This window comes from Struthio camelus, chromosome 4 (assembly GCF_040807025.1).
Source record: "Struthio camelus isolate bStrCam1 chromosome 4, bStrCam1.hap1, whole genome shotgun sequence".
In the NCBI taxonomy this organism is placed as follows: Eukaryota; Metazoa; Chordata; class Aves; order Struthioniformes; family Struthionidae; genus Struthio; species Struthio camelus.
The window spans coordinates 76472171-76490720 of record NC_090945.1 but is presented as its reverse complement, the minus strand read 5'-3'; the positions used below and the strand labels follow the sequence as shown (position 1 = coordinate 76490720).

At 42.6% G+C, this 18550-nt stretch overlaps 2 protein-coding genes across 13 annotated transcripts in view; both read left to right on the top strand.

Moving 5' to 3' along the window:
- Nucleotides 1-9816, top strand: part of HGFAC (HGF activator) — a 43821-nt gene extending 34005 nt beyond the window's left edge. The window contains exons 11-14 of the mRNA XM_009686179.2: nt 1906-2045; nt 4387-4527; nt 5633-5781; nt 8127-9816. Coding sequence (XP_009684474.2) covers nt 1906-2045; nt 4387-4527; nt 5633-5781; nt 8127-8300 — 604 coding nt within the window. The 3' untranslated portion in view covers nt 8301-9816. The remainder of the gene's footprint in view (nt 1-1905; nt 2046-4386; nt 4528-5632; nt 5782-8126) is intronic.
- A 2238-nt stretch (nt 9817-12054) lies between these two features.
- The window catches only part of DOK7 (docking protein 7), a 71889-nt gene continuing 65393 nt past the window's right edge, over nt 12055-18550 (top strand). For 11 of the 12 annotated variants that reach the window (XR_011141115.1, XM_068943464.1, XM_068943463.1 and 8 more), the window contains exons 1-3: nt 12055-12281; nt 12437-12482; nt 15279-15509. Coding sequence is in view for 11 of the 12 variants with exons in the window: in XM_068943464.1 (XP_068799565.1) it covers nt 12228-12281; nt 12437-12482; nt 15279-15509 (331 nt within the window). In the remaining variant the exon portion in view is untranslated. Of the gene's footprint in view, nt 12282-12436; nt 12483-14218; nt 14540-15278; nt 15510-18550 lie in introns of those variants that run through there. The other variant, XM_009686181.2, reaches the window with a different exon arrangement.

Sequence of the window (18550 nt, the reverse complement as noted above, 5' to 3'; positions counted from 1 at the left end):
ACTTTTCCTGATTTCAGTTTGATCACAGTGATGGGAAAAATATTACATCATTTCACACCCATTGTTCCTTTGCATCGTGAAGAAGCCAAGAGAAACAGAAAACCTCATGCCAGAATACATACACTGATAGCTTGTAGAGCTAATAATACCGCTGTGAATGCTGTACTCAGGCATTTGGAGCTCGAGCCACAATGCATTTGTTGTTTAAATGTTGTGAAATAGCTACTAACTTTGGCAGCTGTTCAGGACATTTCCACCCACTTCCAGCTGGTGGTTTCATACATACAGATTTTCCATAATTGCTGCACTGTAATTTGCGTTCTTCTGTATGGGTAGTACCTCTGAGTTAGCCACAGTTTCAACAGTTTTCCGCTAGGCGACAATAGATACCTGTGCAGCTAACTTTTTGTGTTCTTTGTTTTTTGTAACCCCTCCCTTTTTCCCCCCCTCTTTTCCTGAATAAATCACCATTGATTCATAGATAGTCATAGTAGAACCATTTAGTACCTTTATTCTAAGTACTGTCCCAGAAGGAAACTTCCACTTTGTTTTACAGGCCCCAAATCTGATTTTCAAAGGGGTCGGCTTACATTGTAAGGACACGGAGAAAATCCTGGCCTTACATGTTCATTGAAGAATCTTTTATTGTCTTCTATTTTCCCAGTCATTAAAAAGAAGTAAACTTTGAGCTTTCCTTTGTTAATCATAAGCGTAGTTGCTGTTGTAGGAGAGCTGCCTTCTCTGTGCACTGCAGTTAGTCAGAATTTTTCATCTAGGTAAACTAGCCGTTGTGTATTTGTATCTGACAGGCAATGGCAATGAGCACAAACACAGAGACGACTAGGAAAACTTAGTAGTGTTGATCACTCTGTGTCCGTTAATGATGTATGACAGCAGATATTTCCTACTCCTGCAATGGATAATAAAACATAGAAGTTTTCTGATGTTGACGACACCTGCAAACTAAGTTCATTGTAGACTTAGGCACGTGCCGATCAAATTGGTTTTAAAGCAAGAGCAAAGTTTGAACTCCATCATTTTCAAAGCTGGAGAGTTTACTACTTTTCCAAACACTTCCTGATTCTTTTGAAATTTCCCTTTCTTCCCAACTGTTGTACTGGTTCCTATTAGTTGTCCATCCTTGGACATTGGATATAAGAGTACTGTGGTTTTTTTAAAGTAAGCAGTTGATAACTGAGAAAGATGGTGTGAATTACAAAAACCAAAATCTCCTCTGAATGTGGTTTTTCCCATCAGATCAGTGTGCTGTTGAGACCTTTTTCCACTGAGTGTTTTGTGATTCTAGACAGCAGACGTAACACGGATCGATTTAATCTCGGCGCCAAAGTGGTGAAAGCTATTAGGTGAACGCTGCCCAGATCTTCCTGAGTTGTTGATTTGCCAGCACCTCTAAAATCTTGACCCATGCCTGTAATATCTTTAAAAGCCTAGTTTCCTAGAGAAATTTGCCACTGACTAGTTTTCTGGTCTCTCATTTCTTCCTCATTGTTTATACTCATTGGCAAAGTCTGGTCAAGATTGGCAGAGAGGTAATTAAATTTCTGGTACAAGGATGCCTGCAACCCCTACTGCAGTTTGTTGGACTGCCAGTAGCTGGGCAGTGGTATATTTGGTTTGCCTTTTCTTTCTGTCAAGGAGCTGCAGCCTTTAATCAGGTTAATCAGGACCCACAGAGTCTGGGTGTCCTTATAAGACTAGTCCTCTTTTTCCCCACCAGCAGTAGGTAGGGACCCTAGGAGACAGATAGGTATTTTGAGAGGGTAATATAACGGATGTGGTGGGAAGCTGAGGTTATTACAGTTCACGGGACACACAGCCACTAGAAATTAGATTTTACTTGTCCTGTTAATTACAGAACTGCTTGTTCTTTCTTTTGTGTTTCAGTCCACCAAAGTCCACTATTACAGTAGTTTTGGGTCAGCATATATTTAATAGAACGACTGATGTAACACAAACATTTGAAATAGAGAAATATATCTTGCATCCTCAGTATTCGGTGTTCAACCCTACTGAACATGATATTGGTAAGTGTTTTTGTTCTTACAATATTATATTCTGTTTAGCGGACTTAGTTTATTTATTTCAGTTGTTCTGCCTTCACAGTGGAAAAATCAGAGACATTAAGAGAGGCTTTTGATAGCAGAGGGTTCTACGAGAATTATAACAGCATCTGAAAGCTAGACAAATTCAGATGAGAAATAAATTGCAAATTTTAAATAATTATGGTAATTAGCCACTGGAGCAATTTACCTAGATGTATGGCACATTCATCATCACTTCAAGCCTTTGTATGATTGGGCGTCTTTTTCAACTGAACCAAAAACTGTGGGCTTGATGCAGGAATTACTTGGAAAAATTCTATTGTCTGCATTGTATAGAGGATCTGACTAGATGAATATAATAGCCCCATCTGCTCCAAAAAGCTAGGTTACTAAGAATCATTTTTTACACTAAAGAGAGATTTAAAAATCAGCTGCCTTATCAGTCAAAAGTTAAATGCCCTTCTGATTGACCTTATAACATTAGTCAGAATGACAAAAGATGAGAAACTCACTTCGTTTTTTCTTGATCTGCTCTTATGGAAGCTGGCATGTCTCCCTGGGGTATCAAGCTGTGTGAGCACTTTGTCTATGAGCTGTATAGGGATATCTTAGCTTAGGAATGTGCTGGCTTTTTTGCTCCTGGATGGTGAATATTTCCAACTGTATAGCAAAATGCATTCAGATGATGTGATGGTGGGAGCTCTGTCATAGTAGTACGAATTGAACTTGATTTGAGGCACTACTTTGCTCTGAACTAGCCTGAGGTAAATCCAAGTTGGCACTTTGAGATCCCCTAAATCTTTTGATTGCTCTGAAATGTGGCATGTCTCACAGATATGCAGTGTCCAAGTCTGGGGCTGGTTGAAGATGGAGATCCTAAGACAAGCTCCATTGAAAACAAAAGCCTGATCACAGGCAGAAATCTGGAGGAAAATAAAATGTGGGGGCATGTTTTGCCCGGTCAGTGACTTCTACCGATGCAACAGAAGATTTGTTTGGTGCTGAAACTCTATTTCAAAAAGAAACAAACCACCACATGAGTGTTTGCTGGGAAGTAAAGAGGACTTGGAAGTGGGCAGAGTTGGCGGGGAAGAGAAGGCGAGGAAGAGCAAGCTGTTGAGTGCTGAAGTGCACTTTGTGTTGGCTCCTCACTTTGTGAGATACTGTTTACATGTACCACAAAAAACAAAGAACCTTGCCAGTAGAGAAATAAGATTATCCAGTGGGATCTCTTGCTTTCCACACAACTGTGCTCAGAAAACCTCCAGCTTCTGAAAGCCATGATATAAAGTGCTAATGTACGTGCCCAAGTTGCCTCAGCTCGGCCACCTCTGAGTGGTGTGCCCAAACCAGACAACTGGCCTTGTTACACCAAACACAAAGTCCCCTCATGTGCTCTGCTGCCAAACACAGGCAGTTCTCTACAGAGGACCAGCATTTCTGCTACTTTTGTTGTCTCCCTTCAGGATCAAGCTCATGATGCCATATAACTCTGTATTTACACTTGTTAGACTATGTGCACCTCCCTCCTCACAAGCTTGCCTGACCACTGACCCATCCTTCCCCCAGCGCAGTGAGGTGCAACGGTCACACATGCAGGTTCAGGACAAGCACTACATCACCCAGAGAGACCCAGCTCACTGAAATCCTCTCATAAAACAAGCAAAGCTCTGCTAAAATGGTTCAAATAATCCCTTGACCAGTCAGGACTGGTCCAGAAATTTTGCTGTTTTTAGCCCTGTGAGGGCAGAGTAAAGGTTGAGGAGGTAGCGTAGTTTTCTCTCATGTTCTGAAGCGTGGTTTGAAATACCCTAATTTTTCATTCCTTAGTTTTTGAAAACTTCAATTTTGCTGAACTCAGTGATAGCAAGGAGTTTGAATTACGTCAGCTCTTTCAGTAATTATATTTTTTAATCAAACTGGAATTAGGCATGTGGCCAGACTTTCAGAAACAGTGAGCACTTACACATCCCACTGGTTTCAGCTGAAGTTGTGGATTTGTCACTGTTATTTAACTTTAACGTGGGAGGAGGCATACATATTCTCCATCTTCCCCCTTCTCTGCAAAGGCAGTGAAGCAAAATCTACTCAGTGAGTGCAGCATAAAACAAATATTCCCTCAAGAGGAGGAGCTGAATGTTTCAGCCTTCAATTTACTGTGAAATCAGGTGCTGTTGAGATGAGTCTGTCTGTCTTTGATTGAAATATCTTAATTAAGAGAAGCTTAGGGGATAATTAAAGTTGTATTTGAGACCCATTGCTGCCAATCCCATTAAAAAAAGAGAACAGTCGCTTTATTTCTCCTCTATTTTCTGTTCTGCAGTTTTGATTAAGCTGAAGAAGAATGGCCAGCGTTGTGCCGTCAAGTCCCAGTTTGTCCAACCGATCTGCTTACCGGAAAGTAACACCGTTTTCCCTGATCAGTACAAATGTCAGATTTCTGGATGGGGACACAGGCATGAAAGTAAGTTAAATGACAGAGTCAGTGTCTGGGGAAAAAAATGATGATAATCAAAACATAATGCTCAAGGATATGTTATACAATTTATGGTTTCAGAAAATACTTTCAAAGGGACTTCTGGTGGGATTCATTTTACCTGCCTTTAGATGTTTACAATATAACATCTGAAACAGTCATTCTGAACATCCTTAATAGTTGCTGGAGTTTGGAGTGTGGTTCATTTGACCAAATGTTTGCATCTATTTTAGGATGAGATGAGTTGACAACTCATTAGGTCTCTGTGGAGTGCAAGGGGAGCCCACAGCAAGCAGCTTAGCTGTAGGTACCAACACCGTCCGTACCTGCATTGAGTCAACTGAATCCCACCCCTGGTTTCTCAAGGTGGATAGGAATGAACATAAACTAACCACTGTCAATTTAAACAAAAGTCTGGGACAGAGGAGATCTTTACCTTCACCAGGCAGGAAACTGGAAACACCTATTGGGGGGGGGGGCAGTGAGACCTGGGGCTAAACAGTGCAATGTCCAGCTTGAGAAAGGTGAAAAGAAGGAAATACTGCTTCTCACCCGGTGAGATGGGGAATTTCAAGACTGCAAGGCTTGACCATGCTGCTTTGATGTGGGGACTGCAGGGACCTGTGTAGACAGGCAAGGACGACGGGGAAGCCTGCTGCCTCTTTGGTAAGAGGTTTAGCAAGAGCAAATACAGTCCTGATCTAACTGTGCGATCTAAAAGTAACAAAAGGTAATGGAGCTTTTGATTAGATTATGATGAAATATCACATCTGGAAAGAGGAGTGGACTGAAGGGCTAAAACAGGACTGCTGAGGGAGTGTTCCTGAATCTCTAGGAAATGAGAGAACCTGAAGTGGATTAAAGCCTGGATAGGAAATGGTGCTATTTTAAAGGGCATGGAATCTGACTGGAGAAGCAGAAAGTGATCTGATCATTTAGAATAACTAATATCTTCTAAAGAGATCCACAACATGAACATCACTGAGATGTTAAGCATGTTTGTATGTTGTATTTTGCATTGTATGTCCATGTTACGCTCTTCACGTTCTAAGAAAATGACTTCTTTTTTTTTCTCTCTGGGAATTTTTTAAAGATGTGTCTGGTTATTCAGATGTTCTGCAAGAAACACTGATACCAATTATTCCTGAGGAGAAGTGCAGAAGCCCTGAAGTTTATGGAACAGAAATCAGTGAAAATATGTTCTGTGCTGGATACTTTGATAGCAAGTCTGATGCTTGCCAGGTAATGTGAATTCGCTGCCTGGAGCTGACTCATATGTGTATTATCATAAGATATACTGCAGCGTTACAATACTTCCTTTTGACATTACTGTGACATCTAATTGCTTAGCCCAATTTCCTAAAGAAGTGAAACGGATGTGTCCATAGCGTTTGCTTCCATGGTAATTTTTTAACCCGCTCACTGTCAACTAAGTTCCTCAGAGAAGCAAAAACCTCCAAGGCATTAAATCCCTCCTAGCTTCATAAAAACCAGCTATGCAATGGATGAGTTGCCTTAGCTTGTGGCTGGGAGATTGCAATGTGATGGCAGTGCTCCAGTGGCCAGCTGGCAGCTCTTGCAGAGCCAGCGCCAGTAGCTGCTGCCCCTTGCCTGCGTGGAAATAAGGACACCTGGGTGGGAGGTGTGGAGCAGTGGTGGGGCTTGGAGGGGGAAGGAACCGAGGTTATTATAGTGGACGGATTCTAACAGTGTAGAGTATCAGCCTGTTGGAAACTGTATTTCACGACTCCCACCCTTCATGGAACAACCTCGTCTTCTTACCGCTTTGCAATTCTTCTTGAGTTGTGTCACACTCCAGCTCTGAATGAGGCGACAGAGCTGCTGTGGCGATAGATTAGACTGCTTTTTAAACTAAGGACCAGGCTGTTACTTGGATAAACTTTTGATTGTATCTTTAGTTGGTATCGGTTGCACTCCTTTAGCACTAATTTGGGGAACAGCCAGCACATGTTTAATATTTGGCAGTGGGATTAAGTAAAGAATATAATGTGTACTGTGCGCTGGAGCCCCATAGAGATCATGAGTGTCCCAAGAAAGGTGAAATGGTAGCAGCCAGCAGTGGCTCAGGGTTTCCATGCCAAGATGAGAGCTGGTTGTGGTTATTGGCTCCAAGAGTTCCTACTAGCTAGAGAACTGTGAACTACCTTGCTTGCTCAGTTTTCATTACTTTGCCCAGGAAGTAATACAAGTATTCAGTGTTATAGTTCTGTTCTCACTCCCCGCCCTGGAGAAACAGAGCTGCTCAGGAACAAAGGAGGGAGAAAGAAGGTAAAGAACGAGGGAATGAAGGAGAGAGGAGCTGCACAAAGACAAAAGGTCTAAAGAGAGCTGCAAAGTCTGAGAAACACTGATTTAGAGTCACAGATGTTGCTGCAATACAGTGCTCATGACCTGAAATCATTATTAGTGAATCAATAATTAATTTTTTTCCTTGACAGCAGACTTGTAGTGTGGTCTAAATAGCAATAGCGTAGACCTCTTAATGTCACAACAAATGTAGCTGACCTTTGAATTTTCTTAATGTATGCTCAGGAAATTAATCTATAAACCATGTGATATGTATACAAATATTTCAAGACCAATAAATACCAAGTAGACAATGTGTTCTGCTTGATTATTTTAAAAGATTTTTCTTGGTAACTCTTTTTTTAAATCAGTGAATTGATACAGAAATTGCAATCAGTAGAACTTCTGAGATGTGGAGTAATAAGCAAGGTCCTGAGAAGTAAATTAATCTCAGAGACAAGACTGCATCTGATGTTCCTCATTTGTCAGAGAAATCTCCTAATACAAGGCAACACAATTTTTCTTCCTGCTTTGCTCTCAAAGGAATTTCTTTTTAAATAGAAAATAGATATTTCTCCTTAGTCTCAAACAATTTGGTTTATGATTTCAATGGCATGCTAAATGCTCAGTAGCATCGCATTCAACACATGCCGGTGGGCGCAAGCCATGTAAAATTGCAGCATCACACAGTTCCATGGAAAAGTGTATGTGTGTGTGTATGCAACAGCTCTCTGAACACTTTTGTGATCTCTGAGGGTTTCAATACACTGAGAAACTCTTCAAATATTCTCTGCCTTATGTAATCTATCTATATTACAATTTAAAGTGTTAGCCCTAAGGACTGACTGACTCCCATTGAAACTGAGCCAAGTCATCCATGCTCTTCAGTAAGCATCTGATTCTAAGAGTGTTTCAAAAAGTGTCTTTGGCAAAATCTGGTATTTTGATACCTGTGTTTAATGTGGAATAAAAGAATCCGCCATCGTAATTCAGAATGTTTGCATATGAGATTTGGACTAAAAAAGTGAATATGGAAGCACTAGCCTACTGAAGTTTGATTTTAGAAATTGCTCTTATTGAATTTTTTTTTAATCATACCTGTAACTCCATTTAATGCATGGTTACAAGAAGGTTAAAGTTTTTGCATCAGAAATCTCATTGTAGAAGTCAGAAACATAAGTTATCTTTTCCAGCGAGTCTCCCTTTGGGACTTTCTCTGACTGCTCTTTTTCCAATTATTTTCTGTCAAATTAGATAATCTTTCCTTATTTTTAACACAGGGAGATTCTGGTGGACCTCTGGCCTGTGATAAAAATGAAATCTCTTACCTGTATGGAGTTATCAGCTGGGGAGATGGCTGTGGCAGAGTCGACAGACCTGGAGTATATACGCGAGTGACCAACTATGTAAACTGGATTAACGAGAAGATAGCCCCCCGAAGAAGCACAAGTTGAACACACAAACATGCTACCATTGCAAGCAACGTTCAGCAGTCTTTCAGTTTCACTCAATTGGCGTGAATATTTTATCATAAAATAATATGAAAACTGTCATAGTAATTTTTTGCAATTTCAGAACTGACCCCTGAAAGTAGGCCTAATCCAGCTGATGTTAGTGTCTTTGATCTAGAATTGTAGGGCTGTGGACAGCTCCGTGTACGAGCCTGTCTTTATTTGGCCTAGTGATATACAAACATATCAAGAAAAGTTTACCAAACCCACAACTGTTGATGTCTGCCTGGTGGGGTGCATGAAAAGAGTTATTTGAGTGTTTTCACTCAGTTTCTGGTGGAGGTGTCAGACCTTATAAGCAGCCCATAACAACGTTGTCTTTGTATCCTCAGCTGAGTTTAAGAACATGAAGAAAGGAAAAGGGAGGAGCACCGAGAATGAAATTCCCTTCCCCTTGGAAGCGAGCTCTTAAAGTTCAGGTTGAACGACACCAGCCGAGTGATATAGATCAAGCTGCTCCCCAGCTAACTGCAGCAAACCACTTCTGGGGAAAAAACAGAGGATTTAGGTTGTGATTCAATGAAACATGCTAGAACATTTTTATGTTCCACTGACACAAAATTAGGGCTGTGCTTCAGAGTGCTGCTGAATTTGGTCTGCAATTTTCCAGCACGGTTAATGTAACACCCCCTGAGAGCACAAAGTTTATTACTGAAAAATACTGAAAATCAGTGCACCTGGTTTCAGACGGCTATAGTTAGGACCTTTTGCAGACCCTTATCAGCTGCTCCTCATCCTGAGGACAACAGTGGGAATACTTCACCTTGACAATAAATACTTCTAAATATTTCTTAAATTTGACACTGTTTTAAAGATGTCTTAGATCTTGTTCTGACAAATTGTTTGACTGTTTTGATAATTCAGAAAGGTGGGTTCTGTTCTAGATTTTTAAAATGGATGGCTGGGGTGAAGAGTTTCGTAATGCTTTGCTTGCATGGACCGTGGAATTATTATGGGAACAATCAAAGAAGTTATTACAATATATAGCTGAGGGCTGTGGCTGTGTGCACTGCTCTGTTGGCAAAAAAGGCAGAAACTGCTTTAATATTAAAAGAAAAAAAAGACTCATCTGATAAAGAAGAATGGAAACTTACAACTTTTTAAATACAGGGAATCTTTGGCCATGTCAGTGATGTATATTTGGAAGTGCTGATGTGAAATGTTTTTATTCTCTAATAGTGAACATTTTTGAATTGTCTTAAGTGTTTCAGGCAAAGCTAGTTTTCAGGATATAGAATTTAAAGGTGATGATTGGAGGCTCAGAAACGTATTTTCTGGTAGTACCAGCAGTATCTTCATGGGTCTCTTAGTTGTGGTGAATTATTTCTGTAGCTAAAAGAAACTTTGTAAGGAAAAATAACCAAAAACTGAATTTGTGTAAGGGCAAAGATATAACAATGTTAATCTAGATAAATTATGTAAACTGTTTAATAAAAATGTCTGTGGTCTGTTTCTTGGACTTTGTCTGTGTTGTATATGATTACAATTAAATATATGAATCATTATGTAGGGTTGAGGGCTGGTGAAAAATTAAATAATACTCTTCTGTTCAGGAAAGTGTCTGAAAAGCTCTGCATAAGGATGTATTTCTGCTAGTGGTGTTCCCAGTTTTATGCAAGTGTCGCACAAAATTTCCAGTAGACAGAAAATATGGAGTGGAGAAGCCTGAGTCGCAAAGCTGAGATCTGATTTTCAGTTACAAATACTGTGAATACTAAAAATGAAGGCTTTATTTTTCTGAAGCACTAAACAGGCATTTGAAAAATTGAGATGCAACTCTGGGGTCCTGATGCCAAAACAATCTGAAGACAGGTTGTTTGGGTCTATCTCGTTGGCCATTTGCAGTATGAGGCTGGCTCGGTTAACGCTGTGAAAGGACTTCCACCTTTTACAAGACTTACCGTACCTGCTGATGAAAGACGTGCTCAGTCATCACGAGGGAAGTATTTACTCTCTTTGGGAGTGATTCATTTGGAATAACTTTTGTTGTGCCTTGCTAATAGGTGTCAACCCAAAGCTTATGCCACTCTGCACGGCCGTAGCTGTTCTGTGACTTTGGTTTCATTTTGAAATTAATATCCACCCGCACCAAGTATGCTTTTAATCTAGTGGTTTTGTGTTGTTTATATTCTTCCAGCCTTGCTGCAAAGAGGGTGGCTGTTTGATAGCACACTACTACTAGGTTAGTGGCTCTGACAGCTTCTGTTGCATAGAGCTTTTTAGCTCTCTTGTTCTCAAAACGCATGCTGTTCATACCAGTGTGCTGCAACAGCCATACATCAATAAAATCCTTTTTCAAAATATGTGGAATGTTCACAGATGAAATAGTCCATTTACTGTCTTGAAAGGCCTGTATGACAAATCTGCAGCTGATATTAACTGTCCTATTTTGAAAGCATTAAACTTAATTTGTGGCTTTCAGAATAGCCTCTCTGTCCATTGTTATTGCACTGATTTGGTAGAACTAAACCTCATGACTTGAGGATCTGCTCTTTAGTGAATAGCCCTGTGTTAACCCCTCAGACCCAATCACTAGCCTCCCTAAGCTCTGTGGCTGTAAGCAGGGAAGCAAATTTCCAGGTTAAGCAAGGGGTCCATGCCCTGAGGATATCGTTCCTATGTACTATGTTCCTGGACTCTCTGCCTCCTGCCTTTTCTCTTGAGCATTCCCCGTGGTAATTTTGCCCCCACTTTTTCCTCTCTTTAAGCGCTTATTACTTTGGTTAGAATGAAAATCCAGCATAAATTTACTAGCAAAATTTTGTCTGATGGGAATTTTCCTAACATTTATCTAGAAATTGAATTAGGATGCAAAACCAGTTGAACAAACACACCTGAAATTCATTATGAAACGCACTTAAAGATGGTTTTATTAAATTACATGTTATTGCAGGCAAATTGACCAATTAAAAGGAGAGACATAAACGCAAACATCTAAAAAAAAAAAAAACCCACCCCTTCTATTATACTATTGAAAGACAAATGTACTGTGGTGTTGTTTAAAAAAAGCTGAAGAACTAATTACCATCAAATAAGATGCAGTAGGAGTATTTTTGGAATAATGGACTCTAATTAGGCCATCGCTCATTGAAATAAATCTGAGGACATCATTAGCACATCTTATTCTATTAATTGTAGCAGCTCCGCGTTCTGTGCAAGTGGGCTGTTATCTTGTGACAGTTGCATTACAAAGCAAAAAAAAAAAAGTATTTTTATCTGCGGTAGTTAGCTGAATGTCTTCTGGCAGCCGAGGGGATCGGTAATTACGCTTTCGGAAAGAGGAGTGGGGCGGTACGGCAAAGCCGCTCGTTTAGAGACGCACGGAATGGGGTGTCTCGCCCGCCGGCCCCGGGCCCCGCTCCGGATCCCGCTGCTGGAGGGCGGCGGGGGATCCGGTCCGGGCTTTCGCGCCGGCCCTCGGCCGAGCCGGGGCGCAGGTCGCCCTCGGCGGTCAGCCGCAAAGCCCGGAGCTGGATCGCCGCGGGAGTTGGGGTGGGCGGCGCTCAGCTGCCGAAGGAGCGCCGTCGCGGCGGCCCTGGCGGGGGCCGTCGCTCTCTGGGTGCCCCGTCTCGTGCTATCCGAATCGGAGGAAAAAAAAAACCAGAAAAACAAAACAAGGCAATAAAGTACCACAATAAAACAAAACTCGTCGAGTTTCCTGGGGCCACCTTTCCCCTCCGCGGCCCGGCCCCCGGCCAGTGGGGCGGGGGGCGCCGGGGAGGGCCGCGCCGCGCCGCCCTGGCCGTGCGCCCGCCTCGCTCCCTGTGCCTGTGCGGGGACCTAATAAAGCTATTTTGAAAGTGACCCCTCGGCCAGAGCGCGGGGAGGGAGCAGCGAGCCGGGCGCAGCTGTCCGGAATCATGACTGAAGATGACGGATTCCGTGGTGGTGGAGGGTCACGTCAAGTTGAGAGATGGAAAAAAGGTCCCCGCTCTCGGCGCCCCTTCGGTCCGGTCCCGCTGCGGGCCGCGGCCGGGGGTCCCCGACCGGCTCCCCCCCGTCGCGAGGGGCTGCCGCGGGAGGGGAGAGGGAGCCCGCTCCGGCCCTGGCTAACCCTGTCCTTTTGCCTCTCGTTGCAGTGGAAGAGTAGGTGGCTGGTGCTGCGCAAGCCGTCCCCGGTGGCAGGTAAGAGCGGCGGGGGGGGGCCCAGGCTGTGCCTTCCCCGGCTGTCCCCCTCTCCCCTCCTCCGCCCGGCCAGGGGGAGGCACCATTTGGGGCCCCAGAGAAAGCGAGGCGCCAGCTGAGTTTACACAGCCCTCCTCGAGGTTGGGTGCCGCAGGAGGAGAGCGCCCCGGCCCTCAGCGGGGCTCTCCTCCAGCCATCGCTGCTCTTTCCTCTTTTTTGTTAAAAAAAAAAAAAAAAGGGGGAGGGGGAAGGAGTGTGAAATTATGGGCTCAGTTAGCAAGAGGCCAGGCGGCCAAAAATAGAGGCTACTGAAAGAGCCCCGAAGTGTAACGAACGCAAAGGCGAGGAGGGAGCGCAGGAGAAGCTGCCGGGCTTCATGTTTCCTCCCTCTCGCAGCTCGCGGGGGTCTGGCTGGCGGCCGTTAACGGCTCCTGCCGCAGCGCTTCGCCGCCGGCCTTGGCGCCGCCCCCGCTGTGGTAACCGGCCCCCCAAAATGGCGGGGCGTCCCCCCCCTCCCCTCCGCCAAATGGCGGGGTGCTGCCTCCCCCACCCCCAAAATGCTGGGCATGCCCTGCCTGTGGGAGACTGCTTGTTGCCTGAGTGGAGCCCGGGGGTGGCTTCCCTGGCAGGTTATACGCTATGTACCCCTGCAGCCCCCTCGTAACGCTGCCGCTGGCAGGAGTTTTTCTGGCAACGATGAAACCCGCGCGCTGGTGCCAGGTTATGATGTTTGGAGCGGCCGGAGGAAGCGCTGCCAGCGACTGTAAATTCAGACCTTCAGAATGAAGGTTTTAGTAGCTTCAAGCAATCTGGGCGTTCTGACCAGATATGAAGTAAAACAACTGAAAAACCCACGTTCCAAGGCATGACTATTCGTTTTTGGTTCCTGTTTAAAATGTCAGTTCAGAGTTCTTAAAAAAAAACAAAACAAAACAAAAAAAACAGAAATTTTTTTTCCCCCCCTTAGGGTGGCTGTAAAAAAGTTGACATGTTAAGTTTGGTGGTTATTTTGAATCAGTGTATTGACATGAAATATTTCAGTTTAAAAAGAAAGTGGCATTTTTTGAGTTGAAAACTTAATTTCTGTGTTTTTGAAGGGAAAATTGAAGATTTTATTCAAAGCTGATGTTTTGCTACTGGAGAGGGGAAAAATAGGTTTTAAGAAGCCCATCTTTTTCTAAAGGGGAAAATATTTGGCCCGAGAAGTATGTATTTCCAGGGCTAATTGTTGCCCACGTTTACAAAACGTGAATCCACAGTGCTTTGGGATGGATTATGGAATCATTCTGAGGTTGTTGCTGGCAGACTTGTTGTTTTTGTTAATAAGTGAACCTCAGACCCAACTCCTTGTTACTTGAGTTATTGCAGTTAACTTGTTAGCGTCTTAAATAGTTATTTTAACCTATATCTTGACTGAATTTCTTAAACTTCCCTCCCTGAATGGGCATCTGTTGGTCCTAGTGTTCATATTTAGACATGTGAGTATGGGTCTGGATTTCTAACATGAGGAAACAAAGTTTGAAGGGAGGAAGGGAGGGGAACTTTCTTTGGAAATCTACTGACAGATAATATAGCTTATTTCTCAGAGATACTATTTTTATTATAGCCATTTAAATTAGCCACGTTAGCTAACCCCCAAGGTTTTGCTTATTTGTTCTGTAAATCTTAGTTTTTCTTTCTCCAGACAGGCAGCTGTATTATGGAATCCTTAAATCTCGTGGTTGCAGCTGTTTCTGCTAACAGGTGCAAGAAAACAATTGGGAATGCATGCAGAGTTTTGCTTTAGTTAACAGGCAGTTCAATCCTTCCGTCATTTTTCACCTCTTTGGAGATTTGCCAGCCCTTTTCACAGTAGAGGCCCCTTGCCAGGGTTCAGAGCACACCACCCCAACATTCACTAAATGGAGCACACAGGGCTTTCTCCTTTGCAGTGTGTAAATCAGCTTAAGCAATGGATATTATAACTTCAATATTTACTGTTAATTTCAGTTAGAATTGAGTGCTATATGATAAGAAGGTACCCTGGAGGAAGAGGCTATTGTTATCAAATGCAAAAGGTGAGGGAGTGCTTTTTTTTTTTCTCTCCTTGCCCTTTGCGTTTGATCATGAAATGCCCTTCTTCCGTGTGACTGTGACATTTGGATTACTTTCTTGCATTGCATAGTTACTGGGTAATAACAGCTCCAGGAAGGGGTTAAAAACAAATGGTGGCACAAGCAAATACTAAAAAAAGTAAGTATGGCACATAATGATTATTTAGCAATAGCTACTGTGTAACATTTAACTAGGAAACCTGAGCTGACACTAACAATCTCCCTGGCCATGTAGCCTGCTCACCATTTAGTAGTTGAGTAATCTGTGAACTACTGTGAGAATTTCATATGTGGTTCAATATGTTCTAATGGAAATATAGATGACAATAGTCTCTCAGCTTTAGTGTTTATAATGTGAACAGCTATCATAGAGTAACTGCTAATGTTCAGAATTGATCAGTCAGTTATCTTCCAGATGCAGAAGGCTATCTGGAAAATCACTGGATTTTGGAAAAGTAAAATAATTGGGAAGAGTTTTTACTTGCCTTCTTGTTTCTGACCCTGCAGATTACACTTGAAAAATGCCTTCAATATTTATTCTCTGCATGTGAGGGCTGTGAATTGCTTAGTGGGGGAGGAAACAGAGTTCTTGATCAGACTGACCCTCCAATTGTCAAAAGCACTTTTATTTTGAATCAGAGTACTGAGAATTGTGTTGTGTTCTGTTCTGCCTCATCCTCTCTGACAGTTTTGCTTCTTTTAGATTGTTTGCTCATGCTGGTGTACAAGGATAAATCTGAACGAGCAAAAGGGCATAAGGAGAGGAGCAGCGTGACCTTAGAAGACATCTGTGGCTTGGATCCTGGGCTCCCCTATGAGGGCTTGAATCACACGCTTGCAATCATCTGTCTCTCTCAAGTTGTGATGCTGGGATTTGAGAACAAGGAAACAATGTATGCGTGGGATGTACGAATCCGCTACAGTTTGGGGGAAGGTAACCTTTGTCTTGTCATATTCATTTTTTTTTTTTTGCTTTGAGAAGAAAGCAAAGAAAAGCAGAGCTAAAATGCAAATAATAAAGTACAGTTAAGGAAAAAACTGTCACTCATTTGATGGTGAAGAGTCTGTTCTTTCCTTTGCATCTTAAAGCAGCTGTCTCTTAAGATACGTTTTGAGTATATTACTGCTCAGTACTGGCTGCTAACTGTGAGAGCTTTCAACTTACTTTTTGATTGGGCCACTGAAAGCTTTTAGTGATCCAAGTTCCACTTTTGTCCCTGCAGTTTATTTGGGTTTTTGATGACAGGATTCAGGGTAAGCCTGATTTAAGAGAAGTCGAGTCCTAAATAGAACTCGACTAGTTAAATCCCGGTTTAAGGAACAGCCTACTAGCCTGGAAGGTATTATCTTCGGTAAAATATTTCACTGCTAGTGCTTTCTTTCAGGGTGGGACTTCTCGTAACAAGGAGTGTCATCAGACAGTTTTCCCACCTAATTTCACTCTTATGCACTCCCCCCCACCCCCGTCAGCAGTTCTAAAATATACAGTGGTGAATGAGGAATGGCAAACTGGCAATCCAGAGTAACTAGCCTTTAAGTTTATTTAGTGATGATCGGGGAAAGAGGATGGATGTGTGGAGGTTGCACATTTGCTGTCTTAAACAATCACTAGCTACAACATATTGCAAAGGATATATAACAGTGGAATCGTTCCACTGCAATGTGAGCACAGAAAGGTGGTCTTGGAGTTTTACGCAAGTGTGATATAGCTGCTGAGCTCGTATCTGTGAGCAGTATCAGAATAGAGACATATGGATATACCACTCGGAGCTATCAAATACAAACTGTTGCACAAGGGGAAGGGCTAGAGTGGGTCCCTGAACAACACAGGCACCTATAGCTGGAGTAGGTGGCGCGCTTTGAAAATGTAGCTGTATTGTGTTCCAGTTCTATTAGTTTGCTAAATTTGGGATCTCTGTACAGCATAAACTTGTACTAAAAGAGCTGAAGGAGAGTGCGCAGTTGATAGAGCAGGTCTGGTTTTTGTGATCTTGCACTGGTGCAGGCCTGGCATGGAAGGAGTATTTGATCTAAATGTGGATGTGAAGGTGGTGGGGGTGATAGTGATGGAGGAGCAGAGGGGAAAGAGAGTTAAAGAAAGCCTTGAATGAGGTAAGGATAGAATTTGGTTTATGGGATGAAGCTGTAGTTCCAGATGCAGCACTGGAGTAGAGACAGAGGATGAGAGTGTGTGTGTGTGTGTGGGTGAAGAAATGAGGAAGTCGGGGCACAGATATAATTGGTTGAATTGGCAATAATTTTCGGAACACGTCAGTTGCGGAAAAGCTCAGAAGAAGGACGATAGACCAGAGCATAGAAAACTTGGTCAGGATTTTATCTTTCACTGCAGACTCAGTTGAGTGTAGAAGCCAAATTGAAGGGAATTTAGCTATAATAGGCAGAGTGGAGGCTTTTATAGGGAGAGAGGCTGGTTGACTATTGGGTCTTTTTTTCTTAAAGACTAACAAAGGTGTGTTCTTTGCCCTGGGACTATGGCGATTGGGTGCTGAAAATAGACTGTGGACAGATGACCGCAGAATCTGAGAAGTAAAATTAAAAAGATATTGGGAAAAGAGGGGCTAGACAGGGAAGAGGAAGGTTTTACTGAATTTTAACACTGAAAGTCTGGCCAGGTGGGGAAGGAGAGATGAAGAAGACAGTGCCATATGTGCCAGTGAATTGGGGGTTATGAACCTGGAATGCTAAGGTGGAGAGGAGTTGATGCTGTGAGGATCGCAGAAGTGAGCAAGGTACAGGTCAGGTGTGAAAAAGAGTGCTTGAGCCCACAGCTGATACTGAGGAAGTTGGGAGAGAGGTCAGTGAATAGCTTTGAAGAGGAAAAGATTAGCTAGAGGAAGTGAGGAGCTTAGTACCTTTTCTTCATAGGTACATTCAGCTAAGCAGCTGTGGTTTTTTTTTTTCTTTTTTTTTTTTCTTTTTTCCTAAACAGGAGAAGTAGATGGCTGTGGAGAATTTTGGAAAAGTGATGACTTCTCATGAAAGCAGCATATGACAAAAGCTTGACATCCAGACTTGAATTTTCCTCTACTTTGAGGTTGATCATATTTGGGTCTTCTGTTTCTCTGCAGTGCTCTAGAATCTGAGCTGCAGCTCTTTGTTTTTGGCCACCATTGTAGCTTGCAATGGGTTGTGGCAGTTGTGCTCCATTCTTCATTTATGTGAGGCAGAAAAAAATCCTGCTGCTTCTGTTCCTATTGTTTTATTACTAGCAAAGTAACTCTGGAGTTAACTGCTCAGATGTGTCTGAATAGTATTGAAGATTCCTTATTGAATGTTACTTATCTGGGTGGTTTTGACATCTTTTTCATAGCTTATAGGTAAACAGCTTGTGTTGTGCAGTTGTGTGCCCAAAAGGGGACATCGTATGAATTTTGATTTGCTCCCTAGCAGTACTAGTGGCAAAGCCATAAGTAGAGCTGTGGTTAGATCTATCTCGGGCTCCTTATACATTTCTCTCAAATGACTTTGTGTCTAATTCTGCTGGAGCCTTGGGGAACTTACCAAATGCATGTCATAGATGAGGAGTTGACTTACTGCTAGTTGGTAACTAAGAATAAAGACAGTATTTAGATGAGAAGCAAGATTCAGACCTGGATGAAATTCATGATGCTTGAAGGAACAAGAGGAAGGCAAGAGTGGTTGTAAGAAATGAGACTACTTGAAGGTTACCCTGTAGATTCCTTAGTTAGGAAGCTGTTTGTATGATTTCTTAATGGCTGATCAAAAAGCTAAACCTATGCACTTCTTGATTAAATGCTCCACTGAAAATCTTTGACTGGAAACATAGCAGTCCTGACACTTTTCCAGGTCAAGATAGACTTTGTGTCTAACCATAAGGCAAAACCTTAGAGGAGTAGTGGAGGTCAAGACAATCGTTTGAAATTTAGGAGCTTGCTCACCTGAATTGTTCCCTTGAAACACTTGAAGATTTGAGCCCTTGAAGTGCTCCCATGA